The sequence below is a fragment of the Malania oleifera genome, chromosome 10 (assembly GCF_029873635.1).
Source record: "Malania oleifera isolate guangnan ecotype guangnan chromosome 10, ASM2987363v1, whole genome shotgun sequence".
In the NCBI taxonomy this organism is placed as follows: domain Eukaryota; kingdom Viridiplantae; phylum Streptophyta; class Magnoliopsida; order Santalales; family Ximeniaceae; genus Malania; species Malania oleifera.
Genome location: NC_080426.1, coordinates 73,698,652 through 73,719,208, shown reverse-complemented (window position 1 = coordinate 73,719,208; position 20,557 = coordinate 73,698,652). Strand labels below are relative to the sequence as shown.

General features: G+C 36.1%; 1 protein-coding gene across 1 annotated transcript; it reads right to left on the bottom strand.

Annotated features, from left to right (window-relative positions):
- Window positions 1-936: 936 nt before the first annotated feature.
- Window positions 937-17,844, bottom strand: LOC131165783 (3-phosphoshikimate 1-carboxyvinyltransferase 2). Its single transcript, XM_058123836.1, has 8 exons — window positions 17,147-17,844; window positions 4,884-5,128; window positions 4,166-4,319; window positions 3,193-3,407; window positions 3,001-3,118; window positions 2,068-2,278; window positions 1,565-1,626; window positions 937-1,473 (listed from the first exon to the last, which is right to left on the bottom strand). Exons 1-8 carry the CDS (start codon window positions 17,486-17,488, stop codon window positions 1,255-1,257), a joined length of 1,566 nt encoding a protein of 521 aa, XP_057979819.1. The 5' UTR covers window positions 17,489-17,844; the 3' UTR covers window positions 937-1,254.
- Window positions 17,845-20,557: the final 2,713 nt, after the last annotated feature.

The window sequence follows — 20,557 nt, the reverse complement described above, 5'->3', positions numbered from 1 at the left end:
AGGATATTATTTATGGAGGTAAGATACTTTTTCAGAAGATTGCTACAACTGAAAATCTCGCAGATATGTTGACCAAGATTATGACAACAATCAAGTTCAAACATTGTTTGGACTCGATCAATATCTTGCGAGTCTGAATATGTCTGAATATTTTTTGAAGGCGTTGATGATGTGGAACTCTAGAAAATGTTGGTGACTAAAAATTTGTTGAATTTGTCGTCAAGGTAAAGATTTATTGTTTTTTGTCCCATATTGGTAGAATAGTTCCACATTAGTATTAAAAGTTATTTTACATTTTTTATATTATTTGTCCCACATTGGAGAAAAATATTTTTTATACTTGAGATTGAAACTATATAAAGAACTCAACTCTTCATTTGTAAAAAACACCTCAAAGTTATATTTTGTCAAGAAGTAGTGGCATGATCGTCGGCGAAGACGTAGTTAATTCTATACCGAACCTCATTAATTTCTTATCTTGTTCTTTTTACTGTTTTATTATTAGTTTCTGCATTACTTTAGTTTCTTATATATTCAATAGCAGTAGTTGTAATATTAGTACTTGGCACAACTGGGGTGCCCGACACAACAAAAACCATCAAGTAACTTCAAGAGCCTTAAAAAACATATGGAATCAAATATGATTGTAACTCAAGTCAATGAACCTTTCCCCCAAAAAATAAAAAATAGAGCAGCTGGATTAATATAAAATTGTCAATTCACAATTACATTAGGGGTATTCTCCCAAAGTAGATAGATGAATATATTTGTTAAGGCAAAGAGGAAGAAAAGATTTGCCCACCGCCAACACCAGTGCCATGTGACAATCTAGTTGAAAAGGAGAGGCAAAGATGTCCCCAGTGGTTGGTTCTTTATAGCCTGCCATCATATGCCATTGCTTGCTAAGTAAATTTGAGTGAGCTGGACATTCACATATATTCTTTCTCAACTCTCATATTAAAAAAATAAATCAAGAAATACCCAATAATATTACAATCCCTAAAATAGGCTGCAAATGTGAGTCCCGCACCAAACTGAAATATCATCATCACCACCACCACCACCACCAACCGCCAATAAGACTTCTTTCAAAATGGTACACGTTACGCTTGCATCATTTTAAAAAATAGACTTGAGACAGTGAAGTTGCTCTCCAGAGTTTTGCTAGAAAATAATACACTCAAAAATATCATAAGCATTGTTGCCAGCATAACTCTTTCCTCTTTGAGTTTTTATTTTTATGTCAAAGACCCATCAATGTTTTGTCAACCTCTGGAGGACATCAAAGTAATCTGGGAAGGTTTTGCGGGTGCAACCAGGATCCTTTATGGTGACTGGAACATCCGCACAAGCAGCAAGAGAAAATGTCATGGCCATCCGGTGATCATCGTACGTGTCTATTGCTGCCGTGTTCAGTTTCTCTGGTGGCGTAATCACACAGTAATCAGGACCTTCTTCAACCGTTGCTCCCAGCTGGAATAATAAAATGGCAAACCAGGAAAATGTAAAGAATGTAGACAAGGCCAGTGAATTTCAAATGTGCAGATGGCCACCAGAAACTGACCTTCCTAAGTTCGGTGCATATAGCAATCATCCGTTCCGTCTCCTTAACTCTCCAACTGGCCACTGGAAAACAAAGAAACCAATTAATATTTATGCATGCATTTCTAGTAAGAATGAAGTGTTCATTTTGAACAGACTATGGATGAGCTTTTAGACTAGTAAAGAAATATATTCCAAGGGTTGAAAATCAAACAGGTGGTTAACAACAAACAAATAAAAATTTGGAAAAAAATAAAAATAAATAAATCTTCATTTCTCAAAGACAAGACCAAAAAACAAAAAGTAAATAAATAACTGTTTGAGGAAAAGGTCCAGCTCTTCCCCCTTGCCCTCAAAACAATTTTAACGGTTTCAGGTGAAGCTTCCCACTAGAAAGAATTAATTTTAGAGGATTGACCAACCGTAAGGAACACAACATTCTCAACAAAAGCCTAGTGTATACAAAGTACAGTATCAATATGTGGCACGTTGGCCATTTTCTACAATCAAAAAGCTAAGCCTTACCGTCTCTAATGGCAGTGGGACCATCAGCAAAAAGTGCAACCACAGCAAGAGTCATGGCAACATCAGGCATTTTGTTCATGTTGACATCAACGGCATGAAGGTGTTTCATGCCAGAAGAATTTCGGGATGGTCCTGTTACAGTGACACTGTTCTCTGTCCAGGTAGTTTTTGCACCCATTTTCTCAAGAACCTCAGCAAATTTTACATCACCCTTAATCAATATGAAAAAATGTGAGTTGATTTGATAAATCAAAGCAGAATTAAGGCATAGATGCCTAGGTCATCAAAACATAACCACAATTTCAAACTTGCAATTATTTCCCCCCCACGGAGCGCATTGAGGCTTTGGGAATCAATTGACAATGCATTATAAAGAATTTAGAAAAATAAAAAATGAATTTATATATGGAAGTAATAATGCTGGTTCCAATGGAGGTATTTGTCCAGATACAGAGTTATGCTGGAAGCAAAGGGTGTTAGATACGCAAGTATATTTTGCCATTGTTATTAGAAGCCGCCGATTGCTCACATAAATGTATAGAAAATAAAAATTGGGAGTTAATTTTTCTTGTAGTTTCCAAGTAACTCAACTTGAACAGACCAAGCAGTTGTATTAATTGGAAGCCATGAAATCTCTAGTCTCAAGCATATAAATGCCTTATAAATTGTTAATTTCCTTTCTTGCCCAATGTTGGCTCAACAACCAAATAAGGCACCAATGAATCAATTTCCTTTGTTTTTGGAACTGCAATTTCAGACCTTGGATTTGATATTATGTGGATTTAGATAGAAGTCAAGTCAAATTTGTGGCACATTATGTCCATTCCCACACAAATCCAAAACCGAGTCCAAACTCCAAGCTCCCAAACACAGTCAATGTATCCAGGGAATATTTTAGCACAACCCAAACAAATGATATATTGAATCAAATACCTGTAAACTGTTTGTCCCACAACCTTCAACAGTGATAGTTCCACCAGTGACTGCAGCACCAGCCAGAAAGTAACTAGCACTAGAAGCATCACCTTCAACAAATGCATTTCCTGGAGATCTGAAAAAGATTCAATTCTATTAGTTCCAATGCAACCTGATTGTGAGTAGTGCGAGTATAAAAGAGAGACCTACTTGTACTTTTGACCGCCAGGAATAAAGAACCGATCCCAGTTATCACTATGCTCCACAGTAACCCCAAAGCGTTCCATCAACTTCAAAGTCATTTCAACATAAGGAATGGAAATTAGTTTATCAGTAATCTCAATCTCCACATTTCCTAGAGCCAAGGGAGCTGCCATGAGCAAAGCAGTCAAGTACTGACTACTAATAGAACCAGAGAGCTTCACCTGCACATGGAGGCACGAGAAAGACAAAACAAAAATTATCTCAGATTTCCACTACCACAGGCAATATCATCTAGATGCAAGAACAAGAGAAAAAAACCCAATGGCATAGGCAGAGCTCAACACAAGACAAAGGGGTAGAAGGGTGGCATTTCAGATGTAGCAACATGTTTATTAAAAAAGGAAAAAACAAAAAACAAAAACAAAACAAAACAAAATCAAACAATAGGGGTGAATGAAAATATTAACCAGCAGCAATTTACAGGGATTGAAACTGGTAGGTAGACTACTGGGTTGTCATTGTTTGTCAACAGTTATGATCGATACAAACCGAGGCATTCAGAAAAAATAAAAAACAAACAAACAGGAGAACAGTCAGTCTAAGGAGAGGGGGCAGACTACAATCAGAGAAGGTTCCCCAAGCAGCCGAACATTACAACTCACAAGCCAAGCTCACTGCGTATGACATGCCTTCAGGTCAAAATTAAAATTCATTAGTCTATGCAGGTTTAAACAACGATAAAAACTTCATTAATGCACAGAACCAATGTTTCAGCTTATGAACATGCCTATCACTTGTCCATATCCAACTTAAAACAGACTGCTAGTCATTTAGATGATTGAATGCTGTAAATATTAAAATGAGATCTCTCAAACTTATTAGGCAACTAGAAATTTCACTTTATGATCATTTATTGAAAGTGTGGATCATAACAATGTCCCATTACAAGAATGACTCTAAAAGAGAATGCAGATCTCACATTTCCTCCTGGAAGGCCTCCCTTTCCAATTACACGAACAGGGGGGCAGTTTGTGCCAAGAAAACAATCAACATCTGCACCAAGCTGCTTAAGACCTGTGACCAAATCCCCAATTGGTCTCTCTCTCATCCGGGGGACCCCATCAAGTACGTAACTGGAATAAATAACATAGTGCAAAGTTTTGGTTAAGTGAGAGAAACAATCACGAGAGACAGAAAAACCATCAAAAAACCCAAAAAAGAAGTAGCAGGAGCTGGTTATGATTTGGAAGAACCATTTGGTAAATTCTCATTCTTTTAAGACATAGTAAAAAACAAGCATCCTAGCATGCCCTTTAATTATCAGTTAAATGCATATTATAATTTTTTTTAATTAAATTCAGTCAGTTAACATCCATCCCATTTCATTGGCATCAAATAATGGCCGTGCACCAATATTTAAGTGCCAGTTTTCCAAAGCATAGACCATGCAGCCAAAATTCACACTTCATTAAGGTGATTTATGCATATAAGAAGGTCTACCTTACTCATAGTATAAACCATTTTCAACTTAGTATCAACCTGCCCTCAAGTGAAATTTCAGACTTGAACAAAATTACAAAAAATAAAAATAGAAAGGAGGGAAAAGTCATGTCTTCTAAATGACCCCATAGATTTTTTGAAAAATTAAAAACAGAGTAAATTTTCCTGCACAACCTTTAGACCATAACTATACAGACCTTGAATTTCCACCAGCAGCAATAACTGCAGCTGTCAATGGACGCATTGCGGTCCCAGCATTTCCTAGGAAAAGTTGAATCTCATCTCTTGATTCTTTACCCACTGGAAATTGACCACCACAGCCTTCCACAATTGCTCTTCTGTTTGCACTGTCTTCTTCTACATGTAGACCAAGGGTTTTCAGTGCGCCCAGCATATAATGGATATCATCACTGTTCAACAAGTTGTCCACTACAGTTGTTCCCTGGTGAATAATTGAAAACAACAATTGATGTTTACTCATTAAGACAAATATAGGCATACAATTGACAGAAAAATAAAGCGGAAAATTCACAACAAATCACCCAATGCATTGTGAAGTAGTATTTCAAGAATGCACGTGAAAAATATACTAGTATAGGCAGATCCAGTTGTACAGTGGCAAATCATTTCAAGGGATCATAAGCCCTTAAAATGAGACAAAGACACAAACAAGAAAATAAATCATATTGAGAAAATTTCTTACAAATTTTAAAGTAACACATTATATATTTCCCATAAACTTTCCTCAGAAAAAGGGAAAAAAATTAATAAATAAAGCAAAGGTGCAACATCCTCTAAAGGAATAAATGAGCTTATATGCAGTTTATGCACCTTGAAAACAAACCAACACTAGGAAAAATTTTGGAGCCCATTCGGAACGGAACCCTAGGCGCAATATATAAAAAGGATTACTTTCGGGTGATTAGAGTTAGCGTTATTGTACCTGCGAGAGAGTGAGAGGGAGAGCATTGTATCGCCGCACTCTCTGTGTTTTCTTCCTGATAATATTGAAATCCCTGCAACTCCATGGACGTAGGAAAAATTGCCGAACCACGTAAACATTGTCTTGTGCGTGAGATTGATTTTCTTTGGCGTTATTTTTCTTCTATTTTGTTTCTCACAGGTTTCAGGAATTTGTTGTTTATTCCCAACACCCGCATATAATAGGCCCTCAGGATTTATGGGTTCATCCCTCATCAACTTTTTTTATTTTGTGGTAAATGTCAATAAATAAATAAATTCTCCAGGGCCTTTTCTACTTTTTGAGTGTTGGCACCACCTTGGTACCTCTTTAAAATACAGTTTATATCATGTATCAACATCAATATACAAATATGTGAGTGTGCGTGTATATAACTTGTTTAGTGTAAATATCTCTCAATGTCTGTGTGCATGTTTGTAATTTGCATGCATGTCAGTACATACTGGATACCTTCCCTAAGGATCAATTTGGCAGTTTCCTGCAGATTCATATCGATATGCCTAAACAGCGCTAAGAAAAACTTAGACACATTGAACTGGGCACGTTTTAATAATTATATAACTTATATTTCCACTTGTCCATATCTCGACTACTTCAAGCATTTTGCATCACTCACTTTGCAATAAAGAAAGGGGGAAGAGGTGGCGCATTGACATGGTGGCTTAAAAATGCACAGGAACAAAAATTTATGTGCACTATCCAACTTAATGAAATGGGCAGATGTGGAGCACTATTGTTAATGTCTACCACATATTTATATGTCAAATTGCAACATTCTATTCCATCACTCTAATTAACACATGCTATAGATTTAATCTTATATTCCTCTACATAAAAGAAAAAAAAAAACGGATAAAATATCATTAAGACTCTGACTTAATATGGAGGAAACTTCAGGCTTGAAGCTGAAAGAAATTTACAGCACGAAGAGTTTGTTAATAAAGACTATTATTTATCACTTTACAAAAAAAGCTTAAGCTATTAGGTTGTGGCCAACAATGTATATCAAGCCTTAACACCCCCCCCCCCCCCCCCCCACCCCCCAGGGCATGTGAAGCTCAATTGCAGTGGAGAGAAACAAATGATAAATAACACTCATTACAGGGAATAAGATCATTTTTAACAGTAAATGTGGGCAATGAAATAAAGCCCAGACCACCTGGCAACCATGGCTATGGTACTGTTAATCGTTTTGCAAAATATGGAAGGGTTCTTGAGATTCTGGAATGGGGAGTGACAACCAGGAATTTTCCAGAAACTGCTATGTTTTCCGGTGACCCCTAGACTTGTTTCTAATTTCTAGAGGAACGGTTGATCCTCCTATAGTGGCAGCTTTGCATAGGGCAATTAGATTTAGGGTTTGGTTTGGTGGTAGAATTTATGTCAGATCTTGCTATGATACCATCTAAGAGATGCCACAATCAAGCACAATATAGTCAAGGTTTCTAGTAGCACATGTAATGAATAGTAAATAATTTTAGCTAGAAAACCTTGTATAAAAATGTAACACCGAGTGCACAATGCTCCCACACCATCAAAGGACTAGGTAGGACACAATGTATGTAGTCTTACCTCCACATTTGGAGAGACTTTTTCATGATTTGAACCTCTGAACTTCAAGTTTGGATGTAACATCATTACCAGTGAGCAATACAAAATGCATAACATCCACTTCACAAAATTCACAATATCCACATAGCGTGCGGATCTAAAATTGTGGTACACATATTCCAAAATGTAAACCAATCCAAAAAGTCTCAAAATCACAAACTAAGCATAAACAAAATAAATAATTAAAATCACATTAATTTGCAAAACCACACAATATACACTCAAGTATGTCGAGCACGAGAAATAAAGAATTTGATAACAACCACCACCAAACCTTAAGTCACATATAGGTGTGGATGGCTCCAAGAATCCTTTTCCACCAATTTGCACACTCTTGGGCAATATCTTCTGACCAATGGAGGGTCTTTAAATCCTTGCTCACTATCTCATTCCCAGTTATTTTGGTCTACCCCACCCCCCCCCCCCCCCCCCCCCCGGCACCCCTCCTATTGCCACTAACATTAACTAGCTCAATCCTCATCAATGGTGCATTATTTGGCCTGCCTATGTTGAAGGTACCAAACCATCTCAATCACCCCTCCTTTCTCTTCTATAGGCCACCTAACTTACCATGAATGTGATCTTGATTTATCTTTTAGCGATATACCACTCATCTACCTTAGCATTCTCATTTTGACAATTTTTACCTTTTTCTTTTTAAGATAATAAAAGCTTCATTAATGCAAGAAGGAAGAAAAAGTTAATAGGGAAAAAAAAAAAAAAAAGACACACATCCTCCATTGCAGCAAAATCAAAAGAAAAAAATAAAAAAAGTATTTACATCGATGCTGTCTTCCAATCCCTCTGGATATCAGACAGTGAAATGCCCTTAAAAAACCCAAAAGAATAAGCCCAAAATGCAGCAAAAAATGAAGCTTTCTCTCAAATCAAATGCATTGGAGTCTTCTGATCTCTGAATATCCTGGCATTCCTATCAAGTCAAAGAGTCCACAATACAGCATAAAAAAAAAAAACATGACCAAAACATTTTCTTTTTTCTCTTCCTTCCAAAGCCCCAAAATTGTACAAATATGAAATCTAGTCTTCAAAGCCACCCAATCCTCACCACTACAAGAAAATAAACCTTAAGGCCCTTGCCAACTCACAATGTAGGAAAAAATGACAATTAGTCTCACTTTCCTTGCCACATTAAACAAATGTCAGGACTGAGATCCTATAAGGCCTCCCTATCTAAAGCAAGTTATTTGTGTTAACCCTGTTGGGACCCACGATCATATCAAGCTCAAATCTTAAAAGGAACAACAGACTTCCATATTACTGTATCTAGATGAAAAATACTGGGAGTAATAGGCTTGGTCAAATGAACAAAAAAAAAAAGACTTTGAAGAGAAAGAACCTGAAGAGTCCCCAATCCAAAGCCAACTATCCCCCTGGTTTTGGGAATGAACGAAGTCAGAACACTCAACAGGCAAGTGAGCTCTTCTATCTCTCTCACATTGAGACTCCTGAGAAAATGGAGGTCCCAAAACACAAGACCCCTCTCAAAAGAATAAAATTCAGAAATAAGAGCACCATGCACAGCTGAAAGTCTATACAATCGAGGCACAAGGTATTCCAACAAAGTCTCAACCACCTAAATATCTTCCCAAAAGCGGTCTATCCCTAACACCTATAGAAAAACAAGTGCAAGGAAAGAAATAGCTAGAAACCTGACAGACAAATTCCCAAGGGCATGCATAAGGACCAATTCCACTCCCCTTAGTATCCCACTCATTCCTATGAATACATTACTTATTTTTTATTACTTTGTGCAATAAGGAATTATACTCTTAAGGGAAATCTCCTTTTTTTTATAATAAAGAAAATATATAAAGGATGAGAATATACAAACGTAGAGAGGATACTAAATCCTAAAAAACATATCTCAAAAAAAGAAAAAATTAAAAAATAAAAGCAAAACAAAAAATTAAAAAACTGCAATAATCAGCCAAGAAATCCCCTCCTCAAACCCTTTCCACCATAGTTCACCGAACACTTCAAGTTAGCTAATTCCCTCCGATCCTTTTTCACCTTGGATTTTCCACTATGAAGCCCGACTTTATTACCTCCTTTGATCAGATAATCTGAGGCCCAGGTCATCCAACAGCCTCTGAGTCTCGATATCCTTCCCAGGAATTTCATCTTGAATAGGCGTAGGCGGAATTCCATCCTCAACCTTTTTATTATCTCTGTCATCCTCATCTTCAAACAGGTCAATACCTTCTAAACCATCTAAAGGAGGCAGCACATAAAATAGATCCCCAAGACGATTAATAGAGGAATCAGAAGAACATCCACACCAGATATGGTCTAAAAGTAGACCTTTTTCACATTCAAACTCACTACTCCCTATGCTGTCTTCATCCAACAAATCTCCCTATCTCTTACTTTCCAAACTCAACTCAGCCCTCTCAACAATTGGCTCTTCCACTATACTTGAAACACCTTACGAATCCCTCTTTATAATTTTATGTGTTTTCTCACCAGATAGTTTTCGCTTTTCTTCAACAGACTTCCTCAAGAACCATTTGCATATTCTTTCAACGAGCATACACCTTACCACTCCTTGAATCTACTGAAAAGACTCCCTTTCCAGCTTGAATTCCTACCAAACCAAAGATGAAATTCTGGTTTCCCAGCTCACAGGAATTGAAATTATTTGATCCAGACCTTAAGCTCCCCCTAATGCCATTTTCCTCCAGCTGAGGATAAACATCAAACCTATCAGGCCTTTCTACTCCTTTTGGCTTTAGCACTTTATTGGTATCAGAACATCCCTTGTCATGACCATCTAAGCCTTTATTCGAAGAAGAGCACAACATCAGAACACCTCGTACTTCATTCGAGGATTGACACTGTTCGACATGTTGCTGCTCAGAAGGACGATGAATCCCTGTGTCATCCCAAAACGTAGGCAAAGATATTCCCTTACTTTTTCAGGGAGCTGTATATACTTTTGGACTTTCCCAGATAAATGCCCCATCTGCTCTTCTTGGGCTTTCCCAAATGAGCGGCCCATCTGCACTCCTGTCTAAGCATCTCCACTGCCCAAGCCCATTTTCAAATCAAAGCCTGCTTTTGGGCCTCCTTAACCAAAAATCCCAAAACGAGTTTAATAAACTCTTATTATTTTCAAGAAGCCAGCTCAAATCAATTTTAATAGACAATAAACCACGCCCAGCCAACTCTAACTTCGTCAGTCAGTCTTCGACCCTAGAAACTCTAGCCACCTTCGTCTTCATCCTCCCGTCATCCACCCAAGAAACTCTAGCCACCTCTGGTTTGGACAGCTCAGCCGACACCATCACCTTCAACTCCATTGACTGTGCTTGAGACACTACCTCTTGTGACCTTCCCCCCACAGTAAACACAAATTTTATCCAGAAAATTTGTATGAACCAAACAACCTTCACCGTCACCTACACTTCCAGCAACTACTTGACCCCATGTGATTTCCGTATGACTTCTTACTAACTTCTCCATTCTGACCTGATTGACATGAGCTCACCAAAGTAGCAAAAGCTTCCCCAAACCGATACCAACTTTCCCACTCAACCCTTCAGGAACAAAAATGGAGTAGTTCTTGCCACTCCATCCATGTCCTAATTCCATGAAATTCCCTGCCCAAGTTATGTGATACCCCATCCATTAATCGACATAACCAACCCTAAACCTTTGAAATCCCTTGCCTGACTTACCAAAAAGAGCCAAAAATCCCTGAGAAAACCAAAGGCAGCTCTTGAAGAGAGATGAACCCACCGACTGCACTTTTGATCCTTCTCAAAAACAAACAAAACTTCAATATTCCTTACCTTATCCAGCCTCAAATCGAATGACTTCTCTTCAATTTGGATGGAGCGAACGCCCACCATTACACCTACCAAGAACCAAGAAAACAATCTACCAGAAATTGAGATGGAAGGGTGAAATTGAGATAAAGAGAAACATCGCTACTGTCATTGCTATGCATTCAAAAACTTCGATTGAGTGATTTTTTCAATGTACAACAAAAATATGTTATGAGAGAGAAAAATTACTAAGAGTTTCCTGCATATTTTCGAAATTATTAATTTGGGTTTGATGCCAAATACGAGGGGAATCTCCATAACCATTTGCCTATTAAAGAAAATGTTTTTAGAAACTAATCTACTGATGCCCAGGCCTCCCTTGCATTTTAAACTCCTAACTGCCTCCTAACGAACAAGATGATCCCTCTTATCCTCCATGCTAGACCATAAAAATTCTCTCATAAGCTTCATATTCCTGAACATGCGACACAAGCCTACTCAAACCATCCATAACCAATATGAATAAAAAAGGAGATAATGGATCCCCTTGTCTTAACCCCTCGGACGTCTCAAACCCCTCCCTAGGCTTTCCATTCATAAACAGAGACAAATTGACCGAACTAACGCATCCTTTGATCCATTTACACCATTAGAACACAAAGCCCTTCTTAACCATTGTCTTGTCCAAGAATCTCAATTAACCATAACATAAGCTTTCTCAAAATTTAAAAATAATGCCCCGTTTACCTCTCCTTTTTAACATCCTCTACCACTTCATTAACTACTAAAACTGCATCTAAAATTTGTCTATGTTTAACAAAAGTAAACTGGGCTAATGAAATAGTTTGCCCCAACACCTCCCTAAGCATCCTCGACAAGACTTTTATAAGAGTCTTATTGCTATTAACAAACTGATCGGTCTGAAACATCTCACCTTCTTTGACCTCACTTTGTTGGGAATGAGCGCAATAAAAGAGGAATTAATGTTCTTAGACACAACACCATTATTAGAAAATTTGGTTTTTTTCCAGGATAGTTGGGAATCAGCGCAATAAAAGAGGAATTAATGCTCTTAGATACAACACCATTATTAGAAAATTTCCCAAAAAAACTCATTACATCATCCTTCAAAACATCCCAACTATCCTGGAAAAAAAAAAACCAATGAAAAATCATCTAGTCTTGGAGCTTCATTCAAATGGCTTCTCAAGCCAATTAGCAAACTCTTCCAAAATGGGTTTCCAACCAAGCGCCCCCCACCCCCCCCCCCCCCCCCACCATCAACCTATTCCCATAGTCCTCAAAGTAAAGAGATTTTTAAAAAGTAGTAATCTCTTCCTCAATATGTGACTGATCCCTCATCATCATACCCGAATCCAATTCCAATTTTTAATCAAACATTTACTTCTCTTCCATCATGGTTATCAAAATCCTAATCTCGATCTTGCGATCCTACAATTCTACAATTTAAAATTACCTAATCGATCCAAATCTTAACAAGAATTTTAATCAAGTAGGATACTAGTAGGACTCTATCTAGATTCTTAGGATCTTCGGATTGCAGTCCTACTTGGGATCCTAGCAATCCTACTTGTGCAATGGAAAATAGATTTTTCATGTTTAGGATTTCAAAGAAAAAGGCCCATTTTATATTTTTTTTACTGACCCAAAGGCCTTAAACATTTTGCTTTTGCAATAGACACAAAAACTTGGTCTAGATGGCCCAAATGCATAAAAATTAGGGGAAAATAATGAAGAGTATGTCTTGGGATTGTACGTCCCAAGTCAAGAGGGCAGCTGAGCATCTTTTGAAAGCTCTCTTCCTTCGAGATTAGGATCTTGCAATCCTACAATTCTACGATTTAAAATTACACGATTTAAAATTACCTAATTGATCCAAATCTTAACAAGAATTTTAATCAAGTAGGAAACCAATAGGACCCTATCTGGATTCTTAGGATCTTCAGATTGCGATCCTACTTGGGGTCCTAACAATCCTACTTGTGCATTGGAATATAGATTTTTCATGTTTAAGATTTCAAAGAAAAAGGCCCATTCTATATTTTTTTTTTTACTGATCCAAAGGCCTTAAACACTTTGCTTTTGCAATAGACACAAAAACTTGGTCCAGATGGCCCAAATGCATAAAAATTAGGGGAAAATAATGAAGAGTATGTCTTGGGATTTGTACGTCCCAAGTCAAGAGGGCAGCTGAGCATCTTTTGAAAGCTCTCAACCTAAGAGATTGAAACCTCTCCAAGAGCTAAGAGTTCTTGTTAGCCAAGCTATTACTCTTTTTCTTCTTCTTCTTCTTCTGAAGTCTACATTAGTTCACTGAATTAAGATTAGCAATTTCTTCTTCCTTTTCTCTTCAGTATTTTCACTTTTCTTTTTAATTACGATTATTGGATAAACAAGCTAGCAACAATTTGGCCTTTGCAAAGCACTTTGCAATTCATTCTATTCAATTCTTTTTTTTTTTTTTAGGGTCAATATTGTTGCAGGAAAAACTTGCTAGGTTCTAGTTGGCAATCTAGCTACATTCTTGAAATTTGTTTTAGCTTCTTAAACTTACTTCCAAGTTTTTAGGCTTATTTATTGAGAGTCATCATAAAATGCCAGATACTTAAGTTTTAAATTTATTTTACATTTTAAGTAGGATCTTACCATCCACAACAAAAAAAAAAAAAAAATGATCCTATGTAGGATCCTGATTCTAACCACCTTACAACCCATTAGCAACTCTATGGAATAATCTAGCATTGCAATCCCCATCCTTATCCCAACAAACCTGAGATTTCTAACGCCAACTTTCTAAATGAAAGCATTTCCAACTCATTACACAAATGAGCCCTCCTCTCCCTTCCTCTCCCAATGAACCACACTCCTCTAATTTGTCTAAACCCTTCAAAGTATTAAAAATGTTATTCTTCTAATCCCTAAAATTCCCAAACACCTCTTTGTTCCACACCTTGAGCCTATATTTATCGAACTTCAGCTTCTTCATCACCCTAAAACCTACCCACCCTTGAAACTGACACTCCTTCCACCATTCCTAAATTCTTTCCTAAAAGACGAATGAGTCAACCATATATTCTCAAATCTAGGGAATTGGTCCCCATTCAATGGCACTAGAATCTAGGAGAATAGGACTATGATTGTTGGTAGGTTTAATCAACACCTCTTGGACAATGTTCAGAAAAAAATCTTCCCAAACATTAGTAAAGAGGATTCCATCAATGCGAGAACAAACCCTATCCCCCTGGTCAACCAAAGTAAAACTGCCATTATTTAAGGGAACATCTCCAAGGCACCATTCCCGAATAAAATTATCCAAATTTCTCATCCCACTATTCACCCTACAGACCCCTAACCTCTCCCTCATATTATAAACAACATTAAAATCACACTTCACAACCCACCGTGAGTTACAAAGACCAAATAATTTAGCCAACTCTACAAAAAAAACTATTCTGCTAAGGAGAAATAGTAGGACCATATGCAGAAGTAAACCACCACACCCCAACCTACGTTAATATCTAACAAAAGAGACAGGAAAACGAATCAAGTATACAATCCTTTAACAAACCAAATCTCCACTAATTGACCACTCAAGGCCTTAGAAGAAGGAAAAACTGCCCACTCCCTAGACCTCGAATCCCAAATACTCCTAAAAAACTAGGGTAGTATCTCCTCTAATTTGGTTCATAAGAGAAATAAAATATCGGGGCCAATTCTGTAAATCAAATCTCTAACAACCCCTCTATACCCCAAACCCCCCGAACCCCTAACATTCCACATAAGGATCTTCATTTAGCACCAGCTAAGACCCCTAAGACCCTTCCCCTTTTATCATAGCTAAGGGAGGATGCCAATCTACCCAATTCCTTAACCAATTTTTTTATTTTTTTCTTTTCATCCCAACCCCCTCCAAAACAAGTACTAAATTCTTCCCCGCCCAAACGCACCAGCTCAAGACGTAAATCATCAAAAAGAACCTAGGCATTCTCATTTTCTCTCTCACCCCCCAAAAAGGCTTACAATACTAGGTATCCCCCTAACCATTAGTACCCCTTCTTTTTTTGGATAAACAACCACCGGTACCTTTGACATAAAGAAAACTCAGAATTAGTATGAATAGACTCAAGAATGGAAGGTTTACCTTCAAGCATTTCATTGTATTCCTATTCTACTCATGAAAAATCCATGTCAAGGTTATTGGCCAAAGCTAAATGACTAGAACAAAGCTCGTCTAAGCTAGGAAAAATAGTATTTATTATGGACAAGTTGTTATAGAATCAAAGCCACATCAAGCTCTGAGCTCCTCGAACATGATCTGTCCAAGACTTTTCAGATTTTGAAGGCCCTGCAACCTCACCCCCAACTCCTTCCCTATTTTCGTACTTTCCTACCTCTACATCCTAGCTACTTTCTCACCCACCCACTCTTCTAATATTCTCAATAAATAATTCTTCCTCCTTAGAGTCATATGAAGACCTCTACATCCTAGCTACTTTCTCCCCCACCCACTCTTCTAATATTCTCAATAAATAAATCTTCCTTACCTTTTCTCTTTGTGTTCACTTCTTCCTTAAGTTTTTTCTTCTTCTTCTTTAGAAAATGTTTACTTTTTGGTTGTTTGTTTCTTAGTTGCCCACATTCTGTCCATATAGCATAGTAGGTGGCCATTCAATAGAACTTTTCTTTTAATTTTAAGGATATTCTAATCACACTGCACCCGAAGCAATTCTCCATTTTACCCAACCTCCTTTTATGTCTATGCATTAGATCTTCATCAAATTCTCCTTTAACTTGCATAATGGATCCAAACTATCAAAATGTACTAGTGTTATTCATTTCTTGACCTTCAATTTTTTTCTCAATATTCATCTTACTCTGACTAAGTTTACACTTCATATTTATCGTACTCAAGTTAAAACCTCTATATTCTAAAGCTTCTTCTCACAATTCTAAGTTAAATTCTACTCCATCTCTAGCTTTTTGAATCAACATAAAATCATTTTCAAATAGCATACTATCATACCCCATGAACTAGAGTAAGATCATCCACCGTTAATGCAAAAAATTAAGGACCCAGATCCTTCGTAAATTCTAACTTAAATTCTACTTCATCTCTGGTAGTATCTATCAAGGCAAAATCATCTGCAAATAACATACCATGAATCTCATTTTGGATACTTTAGTAAGATCATCCACCACTAATGCCAAACATTAAGGACTCAAAGCAAACTCTTGATGTGCACTGATTGGAAATTTCTTAAACTTTCAGTAGCCCTAACAGTAGAAATCACTCCATTGTACATATCCCTAATGAATCCTATATATCAACTGCCTATTAGCCTTTTTTCTACAACTAGCCATTAAAAACTTCGGTAAGTACCCTATCATAAGCTTTTCTCCAGATCAACAATAAATCAAGTGCAAGTCCCACTTCATTTCCCTAAACTTTCCCATTAATCTTCTTAATAAATATATAGCTTCTATAGTTGATGGCATAAAACCAAATAGAGTTTTTGAAACCCTAATTTCTAACTCTAGTCATTGTCCAATATCCTTTCCAAAAGTTTCACTGTACGAATCATACATATAATTCCCATATAGTTATCATAATTTTGAACATCTCCTTTCTCGTAATTATGTAAATAAATTAGCTAACCAAATAATTCCATCACTACCTAGGCATTTCTAAACTTTAGTGGAGATTCATCGAAACCTTTTCCATTTTTCATCTTCTTCAGTGCAAACATAACTCCATTAATTTTACAAATAAATTTCAAATTTTTAACCTTTTCCTCATTTGTCAACTCTAAGTTAAAGACTTCTTGTCGGTTTTCAATAAATAGCTCAAACTTCATCATCATTCTTTTATATCTTTTTCTTTCTCACTAAAACACTATCATCCTCGTTTTTATACATTTGACATTTCCTAAAAATTTGATAACACAATTCAAGAATAAATATAAAAGTCAATTACGCCAAGCTAACACTGTCCAAGTTTCAGAACATATCCAATTCAACAACAAAAAAAAAAAAAAGTTATTAACATAAATCATAATACCTCAGCAAGAGCGGCGAGAAGGAGAAATCGGTTCGACAGTGACTTGGAACCGGGCAACTTGACAGTGCCGGAGATCTCTTTGATGGGTTGCAAGACAATTTCTGGAGCTGTTGAGGGCTTCTCAGCTGCGGCAACTGAAGCTGAAACCCTAAAAGGTGTCCTAACAGTAAGAGCAGAATTGGCGACGAACATCTCCTGCTTCAAACACCGGGAACCGGCGAAACCTTTGAGCTCTGATCCCAAGAAGAGGGAATGAGGCCATTTGGGATTGTGGGTCTTGGGAAGATTTGGCAAAACATGCCTGTTCTGAAACCCAGTTGCCATTTCGCTAATTTGCGCCATCCTCTCTCTCTCTCTCTCTCTCTCTCTCTCTCTCTCAAATTAGCTTTCCCTCTAATGGATTTGGGCAGCTAGCTTCGGGTCGCTCGGTCCACCAACCAACGAAGTGGACAATGACAGACAAGTTGGGAGTTGGTGGGAGCGCGGGGGTGGGTGCGCACGTCAAGCCTAAAGGATAGACTGTCGCGGTGCCATGTACGCCTGCTCAACCCTCACCAACCTCCCTAATCAGAGACAGAGAGAGAGAGAGAGAGAGAGAGAGAGGAAATCGTAGGGCCAGAATGTAGGTGCCATGTGTGAGTCCATGCCAAACCAACTGCGGAGGTTGGTGAAACACTTTTCCCCCTCTATTCACATGCTTCTATCTTTTCCATCTTTTCTCTTTTTATTAGAAAAAATCCGTCAATCCGCATAATAAATTAAACTTACTTGTAAATTATTAGAACTTAATTTGTCCCTAATTTGATTGGATTCAATTTTATTCGACTAATTCTACTCAAGTGTCAGTTAACAAATTGATTTGAATTAATTAAATATTTTAACAACTCAAGTTTAAATTCAATAGTAATACTTAAATCGAGTTTTGAGTCAAATCAAACTTTTAAATCTTATTATTTTTATATTATATAAGTCTATTATGTATATTTTATATATATATATATATATATAATATTATATGTACATTATATATATTTAATATCAATCTATAATTGAATCGAGGTTACACTATATATATTTAATATTAATCTATAATTGAATTGAACTTAAATTTGAAGAATTTGCAATCAAATCAAGTTTAAGTTTTATAATTTTGAAAATAATTAAGCTCAAGTCGAGTGAAATTTGAATCTTATTGTATTGACTTCACTTGACTCAATTCTAATAAACCCCTAAACAGGGCTCTAACAATTTAACTGTATGTTAGCATCATAAAGAAAAGGATGTTATGGGTTTCATTATCTTTCTCTTTGATGATATTACATAAGCCCGTGATAATTACGAACTAGTGACATATAGTATTATTATTTCATTAATTGCATAACCTTATACAATGTGTACAAGAGGAGGGATTCTTGCAAAAGGGATCCTTCATACCCACTCATGAAAAAACTCTTCTTCTTCTTTTTTTGTAATTTTATACAAAAATAAACAACAAGCCTTAAGTCTCACTAGATAAAGTCGATTACCTTAATTTTTTTCGCCAATTCACCCAATCAAAACATTATCCTCAACTAACTTAAGAGTTATTAAATTCCTCCTTACTACCTCGTTAAAAGTTATTTTATATTTGTTCCTACCATTTTCACTGTCAGAAACAAAAACTAAGTCATTCCTCCTCACAAAGTATGTTGCATAATATGTGTTTCAAATGTCCAAACTATTTAAGTTGTTCATTCCTTAACTTGTCTTAGCCTACGTTTTAAATATATATATATATAATAAAATACTAGAGTACTTATTTTCTAAATTCTACCTTATCTTACTTCTATATCCATTGAGCCCATAATATAATTTTGAAATAATTACAAAAAAGATAACTTTTTGTTTTCAATCTTTCAAAAATTATATAAGGTAAAATTTGAAATCATGAATTTTGGAACTTGAATTTAGATTTGTGTGGATTTAGAAGACATTCTATACATAATCACATAAATTAAAGTATAAGATCCAAATTTTATACTCCCGTATGCAAAGTAAAAGTTAGAAATCTATATAAATAATGAAAATATATTGTTCAACTTTTCTATATAAATTTGAAAAACCTGAAAAAAAAAAAAAATGTGGCATTTTTGTAATAATTTAAAAAATTAGAAATGGGAAATAAAACTATTTTCACAAGAAAATAGTGTCAAAATTATTAATTTTTGTTCATTTATTTCATACAAATATTGTAAAATTTTATGAAAAAATAGCGAATTTTTTGTAATTACTTTTTGAAAAACTAAAATGAACAATGTTTTCTATAATTAAAGAGGTCCTAACTTTTCCCAACAAATTATTCTATTATAAGAGCCTTGCCATTAATTTTATTTCAAATATTACAAAATTATCAATGTATTAATTAACTACATTTATGTAATTATGATAATTTTAAATATTTGGATGCACCTTACAACTTCTTTTACCTAACACTCAAAATGGATTCAAATGAAGCCAAAGTAGGGTCGCTAACCTTTGCTTGGTGCTTAACCCTCAAATTTTTAAAACTAAATTAAATATAGAAGCTTTTGTTCGATGAAATTAGGTTCAATCATGTTGTAATTATGTAGTCTTAACTATTCTTACATTTGACATAAATTGGTTTGAGAGTAAACTGGATAAAAAATAAAAACAAAAGTAAAAGTAAATAAATGCATGAAATATGATTATCCGTCCTTGAAATTTTTTTTTTTCCAAAAAACCCACCTCAATTAGGACACAAAATTTAGACTAGTACATGCTTTCAAATTAAGATTATTGTGGTTGGGTAGGCCTAACCAAGATTAGGATAACCTAGAATTTATTAAGGTACAATATTCACATTCGCACTAAGTTTTGGGTTGTAGTTTTATATATTAAGCTTGGTTAACAATGGCATGCAAACAATGTCAGGAAGAACAACAATAGCTTAACTAGTGACCTAAAGGTTCAAACTAAATGTCTCCCTAACATGGAATCTTTATAGAGCAAAGAGCGAAGGTGATTGGAGCAGATCCCTTGATGCTAAATTTAATGGGAAGTTTAATGGGGAAGAGTGGAGATCACTGATACTAAAGTCTTGTGATATAATTACCTATACCTTCTCTTATTTATTGTATATATAAAGTGAACTTGTTTCCTTCCTTTCACGAGGAGCGATGAATCTGCCCTCCCATATAGTGGATTCGAGGCTTGGAATAGTCTTGACCTTTCATTGCACCCAATCTTGAATTCATGCAACCCCACCTTGATAGTTTAGGGCAGCTGCTTATATGGAAGTGTTGACTTTCCTTCTCCATAGTGACACATAGCAGCAATCTTAAGATGTGCATCTCATGTAAGGCATGTGTGCCTTTGTATGCACGCATAGTATTTATGCCCTTATTAGTTGCC